The 22,611-nt window shown below is 46.6% G+C and overlaps 1 protein-coding gene across 1 annotated transcript in view; it reads right to left on the bottom strand.

Moving 5' to 3' along the window:
* epha3 (eph receptor A3) overlaps positions 1 to 22,611 on the bottom strand; it is an 82,790-nt gene that overhangs the window by 6,499 nt on the left and 53,680 nt on the right. The window contains exons 7-16 of the mRNA XM_076161988.1: positions 19,221 to 19,383; positions 18,469 to 18,574; positions 18,042 to 18,106; positions 17,254 to 17,379; positions 13,144 to 13,329; positions 10,053 to 10,114; positions 8,091 to 8,300; positions 6,336 to 6,485; positions 5,853 to 6,046; positions 1,776 to 1,931 (exon numbers count right to left, since the gene is read on the bottom strand). Coding sequence (XP_076018103.1) covers positions 1,776 to 1,931; positions 5,853 to 6,046; positions 6,336 to 6,485; positions 8,091 to 8,300; positions 10,053 to 10,114; positions 13,144 to 13,329; positions 17,254 to 17,379; positions 18,042 to 18,106; positions 18,469 to 18,574; positions 19,221 to 19,383 — 1,418 coding nt within the window. The remainder of the gene's footprint in view (positions 1 to 1,775; positions 1,932 to 5,852; positions 6,047 to 6,335; positions 6,486 to 8,090; positions 8,301 to 10,052; positions 10,115 to 13,143; positions 13,330 to 17,253; positions 17,380 to 18,041; positions 18,107 to 18,468; positions 18,575 to 19,220; positions 19,384 to 22,611) is intronic.

Here is a 22,611-nt window from a genome sequence, read left to right as displayed (position 1 = left end):
CATAGTCTGGGCCGAGGCTTGTATCCGAGACGGCCTCGGTGCCTTCAGCTCCGCCTGCAGTGGATTAAATACCCCACTCATCCAATTTAGCATCTACAGAAAAGCCATCACAGACAAATATGATTTGTTTGCTACAAGGTTATCTGCTGCTTCATCTGTGATGTCAGTCTGCAGCGTAAGCCTCTTAGTTCGGTGATGCATCGACTCGGCGCAGCATTCCATTGATTTCAACACGATTCTTTGATAAAAAGCACGAGAAAAAGCCTGAAAAATAAAAGACTTTTGTGTCGTGTCATGTGAGAGAGAAGACAGAGCCACAGAACAGAGACTGAGGACATCTGAAGGTCTTCAAACAGAGAGAGACCATCAACAAAGCTCAACATAAGCTCTAAACATTTACAATACAGTATCTCCTTTCATTTAACTGAAGGACATCTTGCAATCAGATGTATAATATTAAGAGGTTGTACATATGTCTAATTGTGTATGTTAGATTCTTCAGTTAAACAGATGCGTTCATGTTCTGTGAGTTTTCTGGGCATCTCCACACACGGTCCCTATTGTAAATATACACAATTAAATGCATTTGTTTTTAAATGAAAACCATACGTCACAAAGTGGTTCAGCACTAGAAAACAGAATCTCATCCAGGTTATTTTTATAAGTTGACATTTCGCTGGTCCCCGGCCGGAAATCGTCTTGGTAAATACCCGTTTTGTTTTGTGCGGAGACAAAGCAGAGACTCTTCAGCTGTTGGGAGTTTACTGACCTAATATCAGCAACAGCTTGGAAACGATCCCTTAAAGGATTTTGAAACCATTTATGAACATTGTCAGATTATTAACTCCACACGTTGTTATTTACATGCTTATCTGATTAAAACATAAACCCTCGTTAATGCCGACTGCTGGCAGACGTTCCACGCAAATGACTCACTGAGAACATCTCACCCTCTGATTTACCAGTTGGCACCAGACACTCGCACATGTTTAACTTTAACAGTAAAAAACTTTAAAGAGTGAAGCAGAGAAGAAGTTTGAAACGTGAAGAACACGGTGTGATTACAGACACACAGTTCGTATTGATCTGCGCTGTGAAAAGACCGTTATTGACAGGGGGTTAAGCTGAATGCAGCCCTGACAACCCCCCACAACTAACCCCCCCTCAACACACACACACACACACACACACACACCCACGCACTCACCACTGCTATCACCACCATTAACTGCTGCTTTGATCACACTGATTAGAAATGTCCAATTATTTACCAGGTCACATACCATGAATTAACCAACCAGCAGGCCACCAACGAGAGAGAGAGAGGGGGGTGGGGGCGGGAGAGAGGGAGAGCGCGAGAGGGATAGAGCTCTGAGTCCAGAGGTTTGTATATACTTGTATTATCTTGTTTTGGCTGTTATCATTGTGCTTCTGCTTGATTCTCTACACGTGGCGTCCCCGACACATTCTTCTCTATCTTTGTTTTTGGAATCTTTGCTCTAGATTTCATTAATTGAACACATGAGTTTACATTTGGACCCACTTAACCAAAGTATGCAGACTGACCAAACCAGAAGCCAGGGACATTCTGATAAGACCAGTGAGCGCTCAGTGGGACGAGCAGCTGAGCTCTGGCCTTCACCTTCAGCTAAACATCACCGTACCTCAGGTCTTATCTGGACGCTTCCATATCGGCTGTATTTACACGAACAGGAGACTGCGATTGATTACACTGAACGTGCTTTTAAATGTGTGTGTGTGTGTGGTGGTCTTACTCTGTGGAGGTCTTGGCCAGCGTGTCACAGGAGCTGTAGCTGACCCCGGAGAAGGCCTCCTTACAGGGCAACGTGCGCATCCCGTCCATCCAGTCGGCCATCATCCCCGCGGACGGATCCTCCACACTGCTCCTGTCTAACAGCAGGTTGGCCGGCCTGCACACACGCCGGGAGAGAGGATGGAAAGAGTTACATCACCAGGAAATGTGTATTATTAGATACTTTTGTTTTTCACACTGGTCCCTAATGCACATAAGCGCCCATAAGCCAGGAGTCTTACTGAGCGTTCAGCACTCACCAGGGAGGGATACGTGTGTGTGTGTGTGTGTGTGTGTGTGTGTGTTATTGGAGCATGCACATTGCCTTTGGGTTGGTGAATTCCTGCGAGAAATCAAGAATTTCCATAATACATTTAACATATTCAAGAGTGGGATTATTAACACGAGTGGCATCGTCTTCTGTCTAATGTCGTTACGCTTCTGCTGCAACATGTGCAGCGTGCAGCAAAACCCGACGTTCCATTTGATAAGAGGAGGAGGAGGGTTGCAATTGGATCAAATCCCAATTTGATAAGAGCGTCGGGGCTTTGGAGAGAGAGAGAGAGAGAGAGAGAGAGAGAGAGAGAGAACTCCATCAAACTGCAGAAGGTGAGGAGAGCGGGTCTGATTCATGGGTGCTGACGAGGACGGGTAGAGAGAGTGAGACAGGAGAGAGAGAGACAGGAGAGAGAGGAGGGAAACGATGAAGAACGGAACTACCGCTGCTGTGGTTTCCACTCTGCTGCTTTAAAAACCGATCAAATCAATTCAGGGAACCAGGTCATAGGGCAACGGGTCAAACCGGGTCACCACACAAACACACACAATGAACAATGCTTGGCCCTGATAGATTTTACTCTCTATGTACGTTGTGTGTGTGTGTGTGTGTGTGTGTGTGTGTGTGTGTGTGTGTGTGTGTGTGTGTGTGTGTGTGTGTGTGTGTGTGTGTGTGTTTATTGAATGTTTGTGAGTGGCATTTAAAACTGGGTTACAAAGGCTCTTTGTTGTAGGACGCAGCAGCAGCACCTGTATTACACATCAGACAGGCACCTGCATCAACACACACACACACACAAACACACATACACACCACTTGGGAATAGAGCCTTGCTGAACCAGGCAGGACAGGAGAGAGAAAAAACAGGGTCGTTCTCCCTCAGGGAAAACTATTCATAGCCGTGTAAATAAACTCATTAGAATACCAGGAAGTCCTCCTCCTCCTCTTGACTGATTCGGATTGGCAGTGTGTGTGTGTGTGGGTGTGTGTGTGTGTGTGTGTGTTTGTGTGTGTTTGGCACGGGAAAAGGGGACTTCGGAAAATGCCAGCGTCAGGCTTCCTCCAGGGAATTCTCCAGATGAAAGGCGGATAAAACAACAGCGGCCCTTTAAAGACTTCAATCCTCCATTTCCTTGTGCTACAAATCATGTTGTTGAAGATTCTTTGGGTGTCTGTGTGTGTGTGTGTGTGTTCAACTGCATCTTCAGACTCAAGCTATGAGAGGTTCCATGAGGAGGTTTTCATAAGAAATCATTCCCGACGCTGACAAACCCGCATATTAAGACGACAAAAGAAAGAGAATCGAGTTGACATCTCAGACAAAAGCAGAGAAGAAGAAGCAGAAGAAGCAGAGTGGGAAGTTGTTACAATGATTGAGTCTTTCTCCTGCCAGATCAGAGGTCTGTCAAAAGTTGCTGAGGGCCCCGCAGGACCCCCTGGAGAGCCGGGTGGAGCGCTCACTCACGGATGAGGGAGGTTTGCATGAGGAGAGGGAGAGAGAGAGAGAGAGAGAGAAGAAGAAGAAGAAGAAGAAGATGTCTGGCGGAAGTGTAGACATATTTTTAATGAGACGAAATAAAACCATTGATCTGAAGAGTTTGGTTCCTCTCCTCTTCCTCCCTCTGATCTCCTCTCCTCTTCCTCTCCCAGCTCCTCCGAGAGCTAAACTGTGAGTGACCTTGTTTTTCTCTCCTCTTATCGCCTTCTTCGCCTGCTTTGTTCTTGCGTTTTTCTCGGCAACGTCTCGCGGCGGCACAAGAGACAAGACGGTTTGGAGATTAAACAGAGAGAAAGATGGGGAGGGGGGGAGGGGAGGGGAGGGGGGCTGCGTCTGATGGTTTCTAAACCCCCTTGTGGACCGAGCACCGTAGGTAGTGAAGGAGGAAAACACACATTTGAACAGGAGGAGGTATGAATACGCTAGAGAGAGAGACAGAGAGAGAGAAAGAGAGAGACTAAAGACTCCTGCCTTCTCGTTCTCCTCTTTCGTTTCTCCTCTTTCTTCCATTCGTCTGACCTCTGAATAACCAGGGCTGTGTAGTCTCATGTTTTTCGGGGAGGCTCCCGGCGGAGGAGCGCAGGATGAGCACATACGTGTGGGCAGGAGAGCGCGGGAGGAGTTCACCCCCTTCGCCGCATCCCAGGGTGCACCTGGGAGCGGCTACAGCGATCACACCGGGAACTATATCATGTGCTGGAGTTTGAGAGACCGTTTGGGAAATTCCGGAAAAGTTATCAAATGCAAATTACACAAAATATCTGCCGGTTGTAGATTTATATCCAGAATTTTGGGGTCTCTCAGAGCATCGCAGCACAATGTTTACATGCTGCTGTCGCCCTGTTATCTGCCTGTTTATGACTTCCTCATGAAACTCGGAGATGAACGATCATAAAGAGCCGCCGCTGCTTCCATCATCATGGCGTCTTCAACCGAATGATCATCCTAGGTCACGTTGAACCGGTTGATCCAAAAAGCAACACCTCCTCCTCTGTAAAGACGCCCTCTCGGCCTATAATTACTCTCTGATGGACACCCGTGACCTCCTGACCTCTGCTCCTCTCCGCTCATGTCCAGAGACCACTCAGGTCCCGGGCTTTGGTCTGGGGCTGTGGAGTGGATGGGGGCTGTGGGGGGTTGAGGGGGGGGGAGGCAGCGTGTTCCATTAGCCAGCCAGGACAGCCCAGAGACAAACGAGGTGTGTGGAGCTGAGTGCAGCTGCTCTCCACACACACACACACACACACACACACACACACACACACACACACACACACTTCTCATAAATCAGCACACCCTCCTCTGTCGGCCGGTCTGAGCTCGCCCAGTGTTAAAAGCCAATCAGGAAAATTACATGCAAACTCCAAGGGACCTATTTTCACTTTCTTAAGAAATCATTAGTCAATGTTATGAGCTTTGACGTCTCTATAACACCACAGCCCCCCCATCTCACCCCCCCTCCCTCCCACACACACAGCTCTACATGGGCTGTTCTACTTCCTTCCTACACCTTTGTTTAAAGCATGGCGGTCCCAACGAGGTGGCACAAGAGTTAAAAAATGGGAATAGCAGTGAGGAATATGTCAGGGACAAACTGTACGGACTGGAACGATGATGTCGAACATCTATTTAAAATTCAAATTGCATGCAGCGGTCCGGCCAACGGAGGAACAAAGATGTTAAAAATGGCCAAAAAGAAGGAGCAAAGAGGAGGCGTAATTTCCTTAATGTTTCCTGTTGTTACCGTCTGGGAGCATTGGGATCACCAGAGAGCAGGAAGAGCTCTAACCTTTAATGACCCATAATGCATTGTGTGGGAGGTGTGGTGAGAATTAGATCCAGAATGGGACCGCCTGGCGTCTGACGGGCAGGTGAGCGCCAATCAAAGGCCGAACTAGCAGACGCTTGAAATCATTTTGCCTATTTTCCACACAGGAAATAATAATGACATTAGTTTTAGAATGTGAATCCTTCCAAGCTTCCCTTTGCTTTACGCCAATATCCATTGTTCCGAATATTCCATTATTTTAACATGAATTGATCCCTGGAGGCTGCGGCAGTATTTAGACTCACAACAATGATGGAAGAACAAACGCCAATAAAGGAAAACAAATACAAAAAACAGGAAATAGCCCAACTGTTGTTCTGAGTAAAGGTTCATGTATGTTAAGGTTAAACTTGTTGTCGAAACCAGTTTAAAAATAAACAGCGCATTCAAACTCTCAGCTGGAGGCGGCGGTGTGATGGTGGCGGTGGTTTGGTACCTGGACGTGGTGCTGGCGGTGATCTTCAGGCTGCCCGGGTTGCGGATGAGCTTGTCCAGGATGCTGACGATCTGGTCAAACTTGGGCCTGTTGTTCCGCTCCTTCTGCCAGCAGTCCAACATCAGCTGGTAGAGCGTAGCGGGGCAATCCATTGGCGGAGGAAGACGGTATCCTTCATCTACCGCCTTGATTACCTGGACAGAGGAGGAGGAGGAGCAGGAGGAGAATGAGGAGAAGCTTCATGCAGGCTGTGGTCGGGCTGGAATGTTCCTGGAGGACTTCCCGGTTTTAGGAAGAACCTTTGTGGAATGTTTGATTTATTTGATGCCATCACACGATCATGCATGTAAACACACTTGAGCATAAGGAGAGCGTTCAGTAAGTAAGAGTGTTTAACTGTCAAACACCATCAGCTGTTTTGTTGCTACATGTCCAGTCTTAATGTTTGACACTTCTATCCCAACATCGTGCAACCTCACTCACATCCTGATTGGACATCTCCCAGTATGGCCGTTCGCCATATGACATCACTTCCCACAGCACGATGCCGTAACTCCACGCATCGCTGGCTGACGTAAACTTCCTGTAAGCGATAGCCTCTGGCGCTGTCCACCGGATTGGAATCTTACCTCCCTGAGAGAGTGAGAGAGAGAGAGATTCACCGCTCAATCAATCAGTTACTCAATACGGGAATGTAACCACCTCATTACATCAATTAAACATTACGGCCTGACCGGTCAGATTGGATTATTTGATAAAGACAACACGCAAACATTCAGGTTAAAGCTCAAACAGGAAGTGGATACACATTTCACAGACTGGATTACAGATTGCAGATTGTACAGTTAATGTGTTGTTTGTGTTTGAATTCCGGTGAAGCGATCTCATAACTAAGGAATAAAGAGGAGGGAGGGAAACACATTTGAATCAAAACTCAAATCGTCCAGGTCTGGACGGTGTGTTAGCATGCGTGGATGATTGTCAGTTACGGGAACATGACACAGTTTATTATTCCGGGTTATTATTTTAGATTATGTATTTCTGGGAGAAAGGCAAACGGCAGGCTCACTGTTTATTTGACAAAGAGTTCTCGGCCAGCGAATTATACTGTGTTTAAAGGGGCTGCACGCATGGCCTACAGCACACACACACACACACACACACGTAGCCCCGAGCATGGCGTGTTTAATTGCAGCGATCCGTTTCTCGATGTGTGTGTGAGGTGAGATGAAACGGCTTGTTAGGCGTGAGGTCACCAACGAGCTGAAATTCATCACCATCTTTACGTTGACGTTGTAATTGTAATAAAGGTTTAATTTTCACTTTAATCCCTTTTTTCTGTTGCATTTTAGTGCCGTTGTGTCGTTCAAATAACATGAAACTGTTGGATTCTTGCTACTTTAAGTGGACGGATACAAAACTGGACACGTGACTTTTCCCCACACACACACACCCTGTCGTCACTGTAATATATCTCAGCGCACAGGTTCTCCTCACGACCTCCAGCCGGTGTGTGTGTGTGTTTCATTTCTGTCTCGTGGATTTATGTCCATCCAATCACAACTCTGACTTATTTATGTGCCCCTTTTCCTTCACCGCTGCTCGGAGGACGAGACAGGGAGCCAGTGTGTGTGTGTGCGCTTAGATCACCTCTGTGTGTGTGTGTGTGTGTGTGTGTGTGTGTGTGTGTGTGTGTGTGTGTGTGTGTGGATGAGCGAACAGACCAGGGAGACGGTGTGTGTGTGTGTCCATGTGTGTAGATGCTGTTTTTTTATATGAATGCATTTTGGACAGGACCTTTTGAAGTTCTCCAGTAAAAAGAGGTTGAGGACATTTTATTGGGGAGCATTTTCTGTAAAGTGGACAATAGGACGTCCTGTGACTCATTGGGTCACTTCACACCGTTGTTAGCATTGGTGAGGTCATTGAAATCACATGTATAAATGTTCAAACTACAATTGATGACTCAGGACAGCGTTGTAAGTAGGTGATTTGTCCAGTTTGACATACAGTACGTCTCACCGGCCTCCTTAATGTCTCTTTCAGCCCTCTGTCTCGCCCTGTATGTACACGATGCTACAGCCAGTGCTGGGACTCCAAACGTTAAAAATAACCAATAAGTGCTCCCAAGGAATATCACTCAACCTTGCAAAAAAGCTATAAATTCATAATAGAGGTGACCAAGTGACCTAAAAACCCTCTCTGCATATGTGTGTGTTAGTGTGTGTGTGCGCTCACTCTGGTGGTGTACGCAGCCTCCGGGTCGTCCTCCAGGACTCTGGACAGGCCGAAGTCGGACACTTTGCACACCAGGTTGCTGTTGACCAGGATGTTCCGGGCAGCCAGGTCCCTGTGAACGTAGCCCATGTCTGACAGGTACTTCATGCCCGAGGCGATGCCGCGCAGCATCCCCACCAGCTGGATGCCCGTGAACTGGGCGTCGTGTTTCTGACAAGGGGAAAGGAGAAGAGAGGAGAGGAGAAGCCGGTCATGCACACGCGTGACAAACGGAAACGTGCGGCGCGGATCGTGACCTTTCAGTACACAGAATGAACCATTTTCATTAACCTTTAAAATCCACCTCTGATATTCTGCAGCTCATCTGTGAAATCACAAACGCTAACGTATGGAAAATAAGAGCAGAACTTTAAGTGTCTTTTCTCTGTTAAATATCAGTGCACTCAGTATGATCAAAGATCAGTTGCAGTTCGGTCATAGAATTATTGGCTGAGAATTGTATAGCATGGATGACTGATTACTTAATATTTGCAATATTTAAACACTCCTCTCCATGAAATTGTAGGGAATTAGTGGCCTATGTTCACTGGGGATGACTTTAAATTTCTTTTTGTATTGCAAAGCCAGATGGTTTGCACAGGTTTGTGTGTCTGTCTGTGTGTGTGTGTGTGTGTGTGTGTGTGTGTGTGTGTGTCTGTGTGTGTGTGTGTGTGTGTGTGTGTGTGTGTGTGTGTGTGTGTGTGTGTGTGTGTGTGTGTGTGTGTGTGTGTGTGTGTGTGTGTGTGTGTGTGTGTGTGTGTGTGTGTGTGTGTGTGTGTGTGTGTGTGTCCATGCAGTATAGGATGCCTGCAATATGGAATTAAATTACAGGGACATACGACACCGTATATGGTTTGGGGTTTGCAACACACTCCATTTAGTATGAGTGAGAACAGTGTCTGTGTGTGCGTGCGCGTGTTTGTCTTTCCATCCATAGCCGCTATCATGCAGTGTGTGACAGACCACTTTTTTGGTAAGACGAGTGTGTTTTCCTTTTGAAAACCAACCAGGCCTCCTTCAATGAGGCAATTACAGTCCAGACCACCTGGTTTAGTCGCCTCAAAGCTCCCAGACCCAGAACATGGAACATAGGCTACAATGCACGGGCTGTGGATTTGCATGCGTGTGTGTGCTTGTGCGCGTGTGTGCGTGTGTGTGTTTTTTTTATGCCCATATGACACGTCTGCAGTGATGAAGTGCAGGCCTCGGAGAAAATAGCAGGAAACAACAGCTTCCCTCCCGGTGGATGTGTGTGGACGCTGAGCAGACGCAGATGCCTCCGTGCCAGAACCCGCGTCCGTTTAATCTGTTCTGTCCTGTTTGTGGGTTTGGGGATGCTGTGCTTTGGCTAATTTCACCGAGGCGGGTCAGGCTCTCGTTACAAGACGCAGAGAAGGGGCGCGGCTGCGGGTTTAAGTCTCTCCTGGCTAGACGAGCGCAGGGGATTAAAAGCAAACATCATCCAGTGAGCCGTGCGGACGCAGACTCAGGCGATCTGCTGAATCCTTCCAAATCCTTCCCAGTAGGACGGGATCATTTTGTGGAAAGTAACAAAGCGAAGACTTTTAACAAAAACGCGCCACAGCTGTTTGTCCTGGAAAAATAACCCGCAGTCACACGTTGTCGTTCTACCTGAATGTTTCCTTAGAATCCATGTTGTTCCCCACGGAGACGTTGGAGGTAAACAATCAGAAGCCAGCAGATGCGACTGTCAGTTTAGTTATGTGAACATATGTGCTGTAACGTAAGCAGACCTGAAGTTTGATGTCTGAATACAGCCTTCATGGCACACTGTCAGATTGTGTGTGTGTGTGTGTGTGTGTGTGTGTGTGTGTGTGTGTGTGTGTGTGTGTGTGTGTGTGTGTGTGTGTGTGTGTGTGTGTGTGTGTGTGTGTATGAGAGTGTGTGTGTGTGTCTGCTTACCCTCAAGAAGCTGTCCAGTGATCCGTTCTCCATGTACTCTGTGACAATCATGACGGGTTTACCTGTGACAGAAGGAGGTGATGGGAAAATGCATGTGTTTAAATCTATATTCACATCGTACACAAAGCAGATGATGTAAAACAGTGTGTAAGAGTGTGTAAGAGTGTGTAACAGCAGCGAATGAACTCCACCAAACAACAACAGCTGCCACACCCGCCATCATATTTTTCCCGGATTTATGCTCTGAAAATAGTGCAGGGAGTCTCTTTATGTTTTCTGGGAGGTTTGTAACTTTGACTTAAAGCAGGTACAGTACACACACACACGCACAGACACACACACTCGGAGCAGAATGAAATGATCCCAGTTATACTTTAAGGGTCCTGGCAGGTCAGCTGTCAGTATGTGACATCTTTATTCCCATGGAGGATCAAGCTGTAAATCCCGGCCTGCCCGCGATCATCTGCACCTGATCACCGCTCAGGTTTATTACGGGGCGAGAGAGAGAGAGGGTTAGAGAGAGAGAGAAAGAGAGAAAGAGAGAAAGAGAGAGAGAGAGAGAGAGAGAGAGAGAGAGAAACCCCTTTGTGAAACCTTTAAAGCTAGTGTTAAAAAACGGACCGGCGGGTCGGCGTTATGATTTCCTCGTGTCCCACATGGTTTCGTTCCGCCGCCCTCCTGACCAGCCTTGCTTCCTCTTCCTCCTCTTCTTCTTCTTTGATTTACTTTGATTCATGTACGTATCCTCCCTCCCTCCCTCCTCTCTACCTTTTCCCTTCCCTTCTATCCTTCTCGCGTGCATTAATGGGAACCCTCCCCACATCTGGAGAGACAAAGACTCTTTCCCCCGGCTGACAAAAGGCCGAGCAGAGAGGAGGATTTAATAAACTGAAAAATCCTGGATAATAACAACGTGCCGTGACTTATAAACTTCACAGACTTTTCTTTCCTTGTGAACGCCGTGATGTTCTTCTGATGCTGCAATTAGCCAGATTGAAGTCTGGAAGCGGAGCACGGATTCACTCGGCCGTAGCACTTTTCTCACAATTAAGGAGCGATCTTAATCTAAACACACAGTCACAGATACGGTCACACACACTCCGCCCTAAGAGGCTGTGATGGATCGCCCCGTTTACTACGGCGGGCAGGACAGGAACACACACACACACACACACACACACACACACACACACACACACACACACACACACACACACTCCTGTCCCCTACCCGCTCACTTTCCTTCCTTCTCCTCTCTCCATTTGCAGCTTTGGCAGGAGAGATAAGGCCCAGAGCCCTTTTGTTGTACGTGTGACTGTGAGTGTGAGTGTGTGTGTGTGTGTGTGTGTGTGTGTGTGTGTGTGTGCGTGCAAATATGCAGCGGGTGATTCAGCCAAAAGCAGCAGCAAGGTAAATGGGGTGTGAAAGTCTCAGGATTATTAAGAATTAACAGGAGCAGCTTAATAAATCACCCTATAGCAGTGTGTGTGTGTGCGCCCCTGTGTGTGTGTGTGTTTCAACATACAGTATGCAATGGACCTCTTCAAACTATGCCCTGCACTCATGCTACTCTGACTGACTCACACACTCAAGTGTTCAGGGTATCCACACACACACACACACACACACACACACACACACACACACACACACACACACACACACACACACACACACACACACACACACACACACACACACACACACACACACACACACACACACACACACACACACACACACACACACACACACCGGGTTTCCCCCCTCATATTAGCGAATGAAAGCTGGGCCCTGTGTAATTGCAGCATTTATCAGCGGTGGGTTATTATGAGTGGATGTCTTAGACTAACAGAGCTCCAGTTTGATGAGGGATCAACATAAACACACTGTGTGAAAGTCTGAGTGAGAAGCAGTTTGTAACAAAGTGTGCGTGAGTGTGTTTCCTCATGTGTGTAATCAGTTATAGTCCCTTATTATGTATTTTGTGCTTTTGCCACAAATTTGTCGGCAGCTGCAAAAATGTGAAATGAGCTGAAATTAAACAGGAAAATACAGATGGAGGTAGAAATCTAGACTGGGAATCCAAACTGGTGACACAGAAGTCTACATGATCGTATCAGGGGTGAGACGGGGTTCATTTTCTTTTACTGCACCTTACGTTTTGTCAAATCATTTAGTAGTTTTAGTCCAGTTATCATTCAGCCGTGCCCGCAAGTCTCTGAATTAAAGTCTCTGAATTAAAACAGAGGAAGCAGGAGAGACGGAGCTCTGAGGTTCCACCTTAAGCGGTGAGATGGAGAAAAACAGAGGGAAAAAAAAGAAAGAGAGGAAGCGAAAGTGAAGTGATGGGAACTTCTCCTTCTTTTTTCTCCCGGTCTTTAGAATCAGCGATGGTGGCAGAGCGGCTTAACGAGCGCGGTGCCGCAGGGAGACGTCGGCGCCCAAACTCACTTCTCAGCGACAAAGTTCAGACTCATTATTTTGCTGTTTCGGCACTCGCGCTCCTTTTAAAAGACTCCTTGGCCGTGCTAATGATATTCTTATAAAGAGCCCCGGCGGCACAGATATGGATTTATAGATTTACGCCCTGCTTTGGACACACTCTTTGATCAGAGCTCATTGATCTGCACAGATTTACACCACAGACACTCCATAAAAAAGAAAAGGAAGTCCTGAGCGGTTTCGCAGCGGAGGCGACGCACCGTGGAGCCATTCGTCAAAGACAAGCTCAGATCTGGAATCAGTAAAAAGACTCTCAGGGGAGACGCAAACGGTGATGGAACGCCAATGGAAATGTGTGTGTTTTTTCTTCTGTTTGTTCAAATAAACTCCAGCTCTCATCAGGACATAATTGATATTAGTAAATGTATTCTAATTAATGCTTTAAGAAAACTTTGGATGGGAGTCCTTAATTACATTTTTAAAAGTTTCCTCTTGTTTTTTTTGGTTTCATATCTTCATTTTTTCAATTACTTTTATACAAATCCTTATATTCACAATAATATGACCCCATGCACAAACTTTGAACAGCAGAGAGTGAGTTTCCTCTTGAATGTGTGTTTGCTGAGTGGTGTGTGTGAGTGCTTACTGCGTGTTACCACCCCCTCCAGTCTGATTATGTTGGGGTGGTCAAACTGTCCCATGATGGACGCCTCCGCCAGGAAGTCCCGCCTCTGTTTGTCTGTGTATCCGCCCTTCAGAGTCTTTATGGCCACACAGATCTCCTTCTTGCTGGGCAGCTTCAGGCGGCCGCTGCACACCTCCCCGAACTCACCTACAGAATAAAAAAACAACACATAAAAACCCATAAGTTGCAAAATAAAATAAACTCATTAGTCATGCCATAAAATAATAAACACAAAATGAACCTCATCTATAGCAACACATAACTCATCAATACTGCAATAAAATGAAATAAAATAAAATAAAATCACCTCCAGCCAACAACACTTAAAGGCTCATAAGTTACACCATAAAATCAAAAACAAACCTTCCAAATTTGCCTACAGACTGAAGGAAAAAAAAGCAAAACTCATCGTCGATTCAAGTTCAAAAAAGTAAACACTTTAATGGATCAAAGTTTCATTTTAAGATCTCTGGCTCATTAATCAAAAACTTATTTTTCATATTGTGCATGCAAATGATTCACAATTAAATGCTTATATTCCCTAATATGCTGAAACACCTCTCCTCATCGATCACTGCTAACCTGACAAACGGACCGCATGTGTGAATCGACGAGGTTTAGACATCAAACTGTTTCTTTCTTCCATTGTGGTTCAACAAAGGCTCGACTTCATTTGTAGAGAATTACCGAAGATGAATTGAATGAAGGAAGAATCTGCAACTAATCGGCAACATTTTTCTTAGAAACAACTTCACATTTGCTGCGTCTGACAAGCAGCAGACGCAGACGCAGCAGAAGCAGCAGCAGACGCAGCAGCAGACGCAGCAGCAGACGCAGTGACGGTGGTTTGTTTGGAGTAAATACAGGAGAACATCTGCTTTCTGCATTAAACCAGCGTGCCTGAACAGACGGGGAGAAATCCAAACCTTCACCGATGGAAAATAAATATGCCTCAATAGTCAACGCGCTGACAAATGATCTCTGAGACGCGTTGGTCAAACTGGCGACGCCATACGACGCGGCAGAAACACAAAACGCCTGCGTGTCTCGCTCTGGATCGGCAGCCATTCATCAAACGAAAGCAATTATTGGTTTTGGAGAGGAGGGAGGAGAGTTCCCCAATCTGATGTTGACACAATCCAACACTAATGAAACCATGTGTGTGTTAATAATCGATCCCGAGTCCAGATAATAATTCCAAACTGAGCAGACTGCGAACTTTCACCTTTCTTTCTGTGTCATATTTAAACTTTGACTCAACATATACCCTGAGGAAGACCAATTATCATTCCTTACCAGTGAGGAGATGTGTGTGTGTTTGTGTGTGTGTGTATAGATACTGTAGACTTTCTATTCACTCTGTCCACTTCAAAGTCAGTCAGCCATGTTACAGTTGGTGACAGGGACTTGGACGGAGAGGAGAAGATGAGTGGAGTGTGTGTATCTTTGCAAGCCTGTGCGAATCTCCGTAATGTATCTATGCATATTGAGCTCAGGCGAGGTGATGTCAGCGCCGGGACATGTGTAGGTAGGTCTCTCTCTCTCTTTCTTTCTCTCTCTCTCTCTCCGTCCACTCTGATCATTTCCCACAGCAGCTCCGGATCAGAGAGCACGGGTCAACAACGTGGACTTGAAGCAATGCGGTCTGGAAAAACTTAAGCCGGAATAATTACAACCTGTCTAAATACCAGCAGCAGCAGCAGCAGTGTGTCTGTTCTTTCCCCGCCGCTGCTCGCCTCCGCTGGCCTTCACCGGTGGACGGGCGAGCGGGGGCCGAAGCACCTCTATTCATGTGGCCACTCTCTCTCTCTTACACACACACACGATCTTTGTCTAATAAGGCTTGATTAGGGACGCTCGCTGGAGTCCCTGCAACGTGCGCTTCTTTGATGTCTTCCGAGTCTGACCCGTGGAAACAGAGCGGGGGGACATGTGTTCTGTCTTTTAACACGCAATCACCGATTGGCAAGAAGATCAAAGTCTGGCTAACGTGCTTAATGAAGACAAATGGGGATTGAGGCAGAGGAGTGGAGATGTTGTAGATGGTCTGCTGTGCTTATCCAGCTTTAGATGAATCACACGGACGGCTGGTACGATGTCCTCCAGAGACGTTTATGTCACGGCTTCGGTTTTAGGTTACGCCGCGGCCGACGCTCCACTTCATTCATTTGTTTACTTGAGTAACGCGCTACAAATAAAGGACTGTCCGGCTGGGAGGAGACCACAGAATACACGGGAGATTATACCGTGTAGCCCCATCTGGCACGGATGTTTGGGACCCCCGGGAGGAGCCGGAGAACGTGGCCAAGAGAGGGAAATCTGAACTCGGGCAAGTGACGGGAAAATGGGATGGAAAATTGACAATGGTGAGTCAACCGTGATCCAAAACAGTGGTCCTAGATCACAGCATGACACACTCCACAGAAATTAGACGCAATTTAACGGCTGCTCCAACCCGTGACTGTAATCCGGAGCAGATGGATGAGAAGTAGGCGATGCGTTTCGGCCTGAGTGTTTTTTTCCGCCCGCTTGTCTACGATTCAGCAGATATTCATCTCTGGATCTGTCTGCCACAGATCACCACCCAGATTTAATTGTTAACACACGCAGGTAGGATAAACAGGAAACTCTACATCGCCGCAGGTTTGAATGACTTAGTGTGTGTGTGTGTGTGTGTCAGCCCTGTGATAAACTGAGATGGAGATGAATGGATGGATCGATGAAAGGATGGATGGATGGATGGATGGATGGATGGATGGATGGATGATACAAGGATGAAGGGATGTGAAGTTGCATACAAGGATGGTTGGATGGATGAATGTAAGGACGGATGGATGATGGATGGATGATAGCTGGATAGATGATGGATAATGAATGGATGGATAGATAAATGTAAGGATGGATGAAGGATGAAGGATGATGGGTGAATAGATGATTGATAATGAATTGATAGATGTAAGGATGGATGTAAGGATGGTTGGATGGACGGACGGATGGATGGATGGATGGATGGACGGACGGATGGATGGATGCATCAGTGTTTCCAGCTCACTCCCCTTCCTGATTGTGACCTCATGGCAGCGTTCCGGAGAATATGACTTGTAGACAACCTGCATTAAGTGCTGTGCTGCCGTAGAGGAGCAGACAGAATAAATCTCTCTCCCTCTCTCTCCCTCTCTCTCTCTCTCTCTCTCTCTCTCTCTCTCTCTCTCTCTCTCTGCGCTCTGAGATCTACACATTAACACCATCACGCTCTGGTCGGCCGCGCATCCGTCTTCAGCGTGAACTCAATTGGGGAGATTTACGTTCACGAGTAGGGAGAATCCCAGCAGAACGTCTCATTAGAGGCAAATCCATTCATGTTTCTCCGGCGTGAGCCTCATAAATTGGACAAATGAATCTGCGCTCCTTCATTTCAGGGGAGGACACTGATTTGACCGTATCAGGCTCTTTAATTAAAAAACAATATCCGCCCCGATACATTACTCCACCTGTTAGAAGATTAATACCCTTTGTCTCTGCCGTGCACAGCGAGAGGAGCAGTGCAGAGGCGCCGCGGAGTTAAAGGTACTAGATCCTGGGGGCTGGAGTCTGACAGCTTTACAGCGAGGAAGAACTGCCGGGACTGCGGAGAGAGCGAACCTGCTGCTGCTTCGCTCGTCTTCATCCGTTCTGTCGGCGCTATTTTTTTCCCGCCGTGAATCACAACGCGTTACCCTCCCGTCTGCTCCGGAGGCGAGGAGCAGAGGGGAGGGGGAGAGAGAGAGGGCTGAGGGAGAGATGATGGAGAGAGCGAGAAGGATGAAGGGAGGACAAAGGAAGATACTGTCAAAGGAAACAAAAGCGGGGAAGGAGAGGAGTCGCTCAGTTTCTCTCTCTGCTTTCTTACTCCTTCAGGTTTCTATCTTTGAGTTGGAATTGAACATAAATTAGCCAAAAAAGTGTTGAAATTATTCAGATTTATAATGAATCTTATTTGTTCTGTAAAGACACAAAGTATGAAGGAAGGAAGGAGTGAAGGAAGGATGGCGAAGGGGGCTGTAGACTGATTTGTTGTGTGTCTCCTCTCACCTGCTCCCACCACTTTATCGATGGCGATGCAGGAGGCGTCCAGCTCTTTGGCGAACTCGTGGACGGCCTGGCTGGGGTCCTCGTACGTGTGGGGGTCCACGTAGGTTCTGATGCCTGGCAGGCGCACTGCAGGAACAGGAAGCAGATTTTAAGGCTGTGAAAATGGCAGATTGGCAGAAGCGTTGACATAAAAGCCACAACACGTCCAGAACAACACAAAATACCAATAACTAAATGAAAAAGCATTAAGATTGATTTAAATAAAAGGAGAAAAGTGTTGTTTAGCTCCTGCTGCCCTTTTTTCTTTCGACACACATCAGTGGATGAGTTGAGAGTAAAAGTTCTTTCACGGCCAGTGTGTGTGAGCGTCATCTCAAAGCCATAATCAGAGCTTGCTGAACCTGCATTGCACAACGTTTCCTGTATCTGGCCGTAAACACAGGCCCGGTCCCGCCTCTCTCTCTCTCTCTCTCTCCTTCTCTCTTATACTAGACGCAGCCTCCAGGATTGGTTTGGAAATGGAGCGAGAAACCTCCTCTCAACATGGTCTCGCTCCGATTACCGTCTTCTCATATGACCAAATGAACCGAGGCGGAGGGGAAACCACTTCGGGCGCGGGATGAAAGAAAAAAAACTTCCCTCCACCGACTACTGTAGGTGTGAAAACGCAATTAGAAGGAGCTTGCGTCGCTCCCCTCAGGTAGCTGTGCAGAGACCTGAGAGAGGACAGAGAGGACAGAGAGGACAGGAAGGGGGGATGGGGGACGATGACAGGGTACAGTACTTACAGTGACCGTTGCCAAACTGGAGTCTTTTCTCGTCTGGATGTTTGGATTTACTGCGGCAACAAAACCTGCCAATCCAAACAGAGGAAGGTCACAAACACTGCCACATCTCCCTGTAAGACTGTGTGTGTGCGTATGTGCGTGTGTGTGATTCCTGCTTTTATAAGCCAAGAGAGGATCAGTAAATCTTATAATGAACCATGGATTTGGACTCTGTGATGCAGTGTCTGCCAGCATCAACCACACACACACACACATACACACACTTACACACATAAGCACAGACACACACACACATTTTTGTTAAACACATGCAAACACACACCTACTCTCACACACATAGGGAGAAGACGTCCTAACCAATGAGAAGGGGGAGAAAAAGGATGGTTGCGACACACTGATAATCTGGCCGCGCGATTGGTGGACTGACCTGCCAATCAGGACGTAGAGCAGCACGGTGAGCAGGATGATGGCCACGGCAGAGGAGATGGCGATCAGGACCACCTGGCTGCTCTCACTGGAGATGGAGAAGGCTGCTGAGAGGGCGACACACAACAACACAGCATTCATTTTGCTGAATCATTCAAAGGAATAATAAACACATTTATGTTGCGTTAAATGCACTTTTAAAAAACTCGGAAAAGAGTCAGAAAAGATCACAATTTAATTTAAAGTAAAAAAAGCATTTCCTGAAGAACCTTGGTCTGAAAGATTGAAAGCTTTAGCTGAATGAATGAAGAAGTTACAAGCAGTTTGATTGACAGCTAAAGCCCTAATCATTCAAAGCTGCCCTTTGTTTATTAACAAAAGGTGCAGCCAATTAAGCAGAGACAAAAAGCTGAGTCAGTCTGAAGGCAGACGATGACTGAAAACCACATGAAGAACAAATGGCTTTATGAAATTTGAAGACATTTGAATGGGGTTTAATGGGATCTTTCAGCAGGAAAATACTGAATATTTCAGAAACACTTAAAGTAAAGTAAACATAGCAATAATGTTGTGGATATTGTGAACAGTTTGGTGTTTGAATGTTATTTGTAGGTTTAACTTTCAAAAAACAAGTATTCAATGTGTATTTCAATTAATTTAGGGACTTTAGGCAGATGGATATGATGGTAACAAAAGTAAAACCCCCAACTTTTAATATATACGTTATAATTGTGAGTGTGTTAATGAGCTTACAGTCCGGGCTGGTCTCAAACTGGAAGATGGGGCTGCCGGCTCCGTATCCGGCGGCGGTGCGAGCTCGGATCTGCAGCAGGTAGGCGGCGTTGGCCTTCAGGCCGTTCAGAGTCACGTTACAACCCCGGGCGCGGAGCACCGTGTAGCTGGTCTCCTGCTCCTCCTGTGAGACAGAGCAGAGCAGGGGGAGAGAGGAAGAGGAGGAAGGAAGAAAAGGCATTGTGAGATTTTGCGTAGGTTCTTGTGTGTGTGTGTGTGTGTGTGTGGATTCAAAGCAACCCAATCTCTTGGAAACATCAAGGTAAATCTTACATTTAATCTGGAAAACACACAACTGTTCTGATTTGCATGCATACACACACACACACAGACACGCAGACACACACACACACATTGTCAGACAGTTTAACTGCCAGCTTTCCAATCTGATGAATGATGGCCTTTACATTTTATGACTTGTACTGATGTTCCCTGATAAAACAACAGGAGGATTTACACAGCAGCGCCGCATTCATCCCATTGTTTCCAGATGTGGAAAGATGAAGAATAAAGGGGAAAAGATAAGACGGCAACAGAAAGATAAATGATCCTTTTCATCAAAATATGAGTGTTTCTGTACTAAAGTTTCCTTAAATTTGATCTTTTCCATTTCAAGTCTGTGTTGGGAGTTTAAATTTGAATATTTTTCATTGAGCAACAACTTCAACAGTCTTAGGAATGAGCTCTCGACGTTTAATGACGTCAAATCCATAAAAATCCTTCAAAACTGAGCCATGTCCTAACTTAGGCTAAAGCTGTGCAGACCTGCTGATTATCAGGGAGAGCAGCACACACTGTTACACAAACACACACACACGGCATCCGAAAGGAACTTCATTCCCATTAATGGAGTGGATACGAGTTTTATGGAGCACAAAGCTTTTTAACCTGGAATGTGTGAGGAGGAAACTGATACAGGCGGGCTGCACCGGGACGACTCGTCATCACAACCATAAATCTACACACAGCTCACCACCGGAACGCCTCTGAGGGCTCAGGACAGCACGAGAGCTCACAAAACGGCACACAGGTGGGTGCTGCGAGGATGAATGTGTGTGTGCGTGTGTGTGCATATGGGCGTATGTGCATGAAAGAGTGTGACAGAGATTTCAGCCCACTCTGTTCTATGCGTCCTGAAGCCTGACAGGGCATGTGATTGTGAACTGTCCACTGTGTGTGCGTGTGAGCGTGTGTGCGCGCGTGAGTGTGTGTATGTGTGTCAAACCGGTACACTGCTCGAATTAAATACGGCCTCTGTGCTGCGTTCTGCTTTGACAATCTAAACAAAGCTGTAGCAGATTATGGCTTGTATAAAACACACACGCACACACACGCACGCACGCACGCACGCACGCACACACAAACAGGAGATGTACTGCAGAAGTCGTGTAAATATGGTGTTTCAGCCAGCATTCCTTCCATCTAAGACTAAATAAACAGGCCAAATTAAAATGGATTTGAAGCTCTCTCCCCTTTAGATTGCAGTGATAAAACATGCAAAAACAATCAGCAAAGTGTATTCCCACAAATTCTATTTCCCCAAAGTGCTCTTGAAAATGCCTTATCGTTCGGCGTGGCACCCTTTAAGCTGGGTGAAGCGACAGTCAGATCATACACCAGTCTGGGATTCCCGAAGATGAAATGCCTCGCTCCCTCTGGGAAGCTGTGGCTTTGGGAATTCCCAACAATATCACCAAACATTCCCCAAAAAAAAGAAATGTTCCATATATAGGCAACATACTTGACCAGATAGTAAAAACGCTCTCATCTATTCATGTCATAGCACACAACAGGAAGTCTCACCAATGATTGACTTAATCACATTTCATTAATTTAAAAAGCGGCCCAGATCTCAGTGTTTCTGTCCCTCTTTGACATTTCTTTGAACCAATTCTTCAATAAAACAGACTTAAACGTTCAAAACCACACCAGGAAATGCGTGCGATGCTCCACGTCTATGATGAAGCATCCGGCACTGTGAAAAGCTGCCATTTGTTGACTACATGTACCTTTTTGCGCACTCAGAAAAGTTAAAGCGGTCAACAGATTGCTCTTGGGTTACATGATAATGTACTCTGTGTTTGGCTTTGTTTCCACGCTGTGTAAATACAGACAGAGAACACTACAAACACGCAGGAGCCGAATTTGGGTCTGACGATGAAGATCTGAACATCTTCCTGTGAGAAGCTCTGTTTTTGTGCTTTCTTGCCTCATCCTGTTTATGTGCGTGCGAGCAATTATGTGTAAAAGCCTCTTTCTGTCTGAAGTGAGTCACAGTGTGGTCTTGGTGTTGGGGAATTTGCTCTCCAACTATTTTCCCTCGCATGTCTTTCAATCTTCCTAAGCCAGAGGCCCTCGGCGTGGCCCTGCCTGCCTCATGACGAGGCCTCCGTCCTGGATCAAGCTCCCGTCTGTGATGAGGGTCTCTCCTGGATGTCCCAGCTCACTCTTCTGCATGGAGGAACCCTTTGTATGGGACAGGAAATCCTGGATTTTGTAAAGCTGCTGGGGCCGATCCATGGGTATGTATGTAGGAATGTGTACGTGTGTGTGTGTGTGTCCAAGTGTCTCCAGTAATTATTGAAAGACACTGTGATTAATGCGGAACAGAGCAAAGGCCCTGTAGTTGATCGTCATTTTCTTTTATATCTCTAAAAAGGCATTGGCGTTCGGTGGGTGTGTGTGCGTTTGTGATCTGTGTGAGCAAATGAAAGCACCATATTTGACAATGAGACCTCCAGTGAGCTGTGACCCAGTATGAGTCATTAACTCTTCCTCTTGCTGTTTTCCAACCTTGTTTTCACACGTTAGGTAAGGACGGCTGAGCAGGGAGCAGAAGAGGAGAGCTTCTGTCTGCCTACTAATCAACAGATTAGGGGCCAATGTTGGCATTCGAGCAAACTGCGATCTGGGACACGGCCTCACACACACACACATACACACACACACTTACGCACAGTGAATCTGCCGTAGTGATTAAACTTGCGTCCACGGCTAATTTCACCATCAAATGTCAGCCGCGGCACAGCTTCGGCGCTGAAAGCCAGTGTAATTCGTTCTGCACTAATTTCTCTCACAGAGACACGGAGGGACCCCACAGACACATTTAGTGTCCCCCATAAAACTCGTCTCCATTAAGGAGAGGAGGAGAGAGGACAGGCCCGGGCGATAGAAAGAGAGATAAAGAGGGGATGAGAGGTATAAAGGATGGGGGAGAGGAGGAGGAGGAGGAAGACGAATTACAAGCAAGAATGAAAAATGGGGGAAAAAGTGAAGAAGACGGAGGAGAAACAGTAGAGGAGAGAGGAGGAGGAGGAAGGGAGAGAAGGAAAACAAAAAAGGGAAGGAGAAG

Source organism: Genypterus blacodes, unplaced genomic scaffold (assembly GCF_046128005.1).
Source record: "Genypterus blacodes isolate CSIRO-AG114 ecotype Tasmania unplaced genomic scaffold, CSIRO-AGI_Gbla_v1 ptg000118l_1, whole genome shotgun sequence".
NCBI lineage: Eukaryota > Metazoa > Chordata > Actinopteri > Ophidiiformes > Ophidiidae > Genypterus > Genypterus blacodes.
Note: the sequence above shows the minus strand (reverse complement) of the source record. Positions and strands in the feature narration are given on the sequence as shown.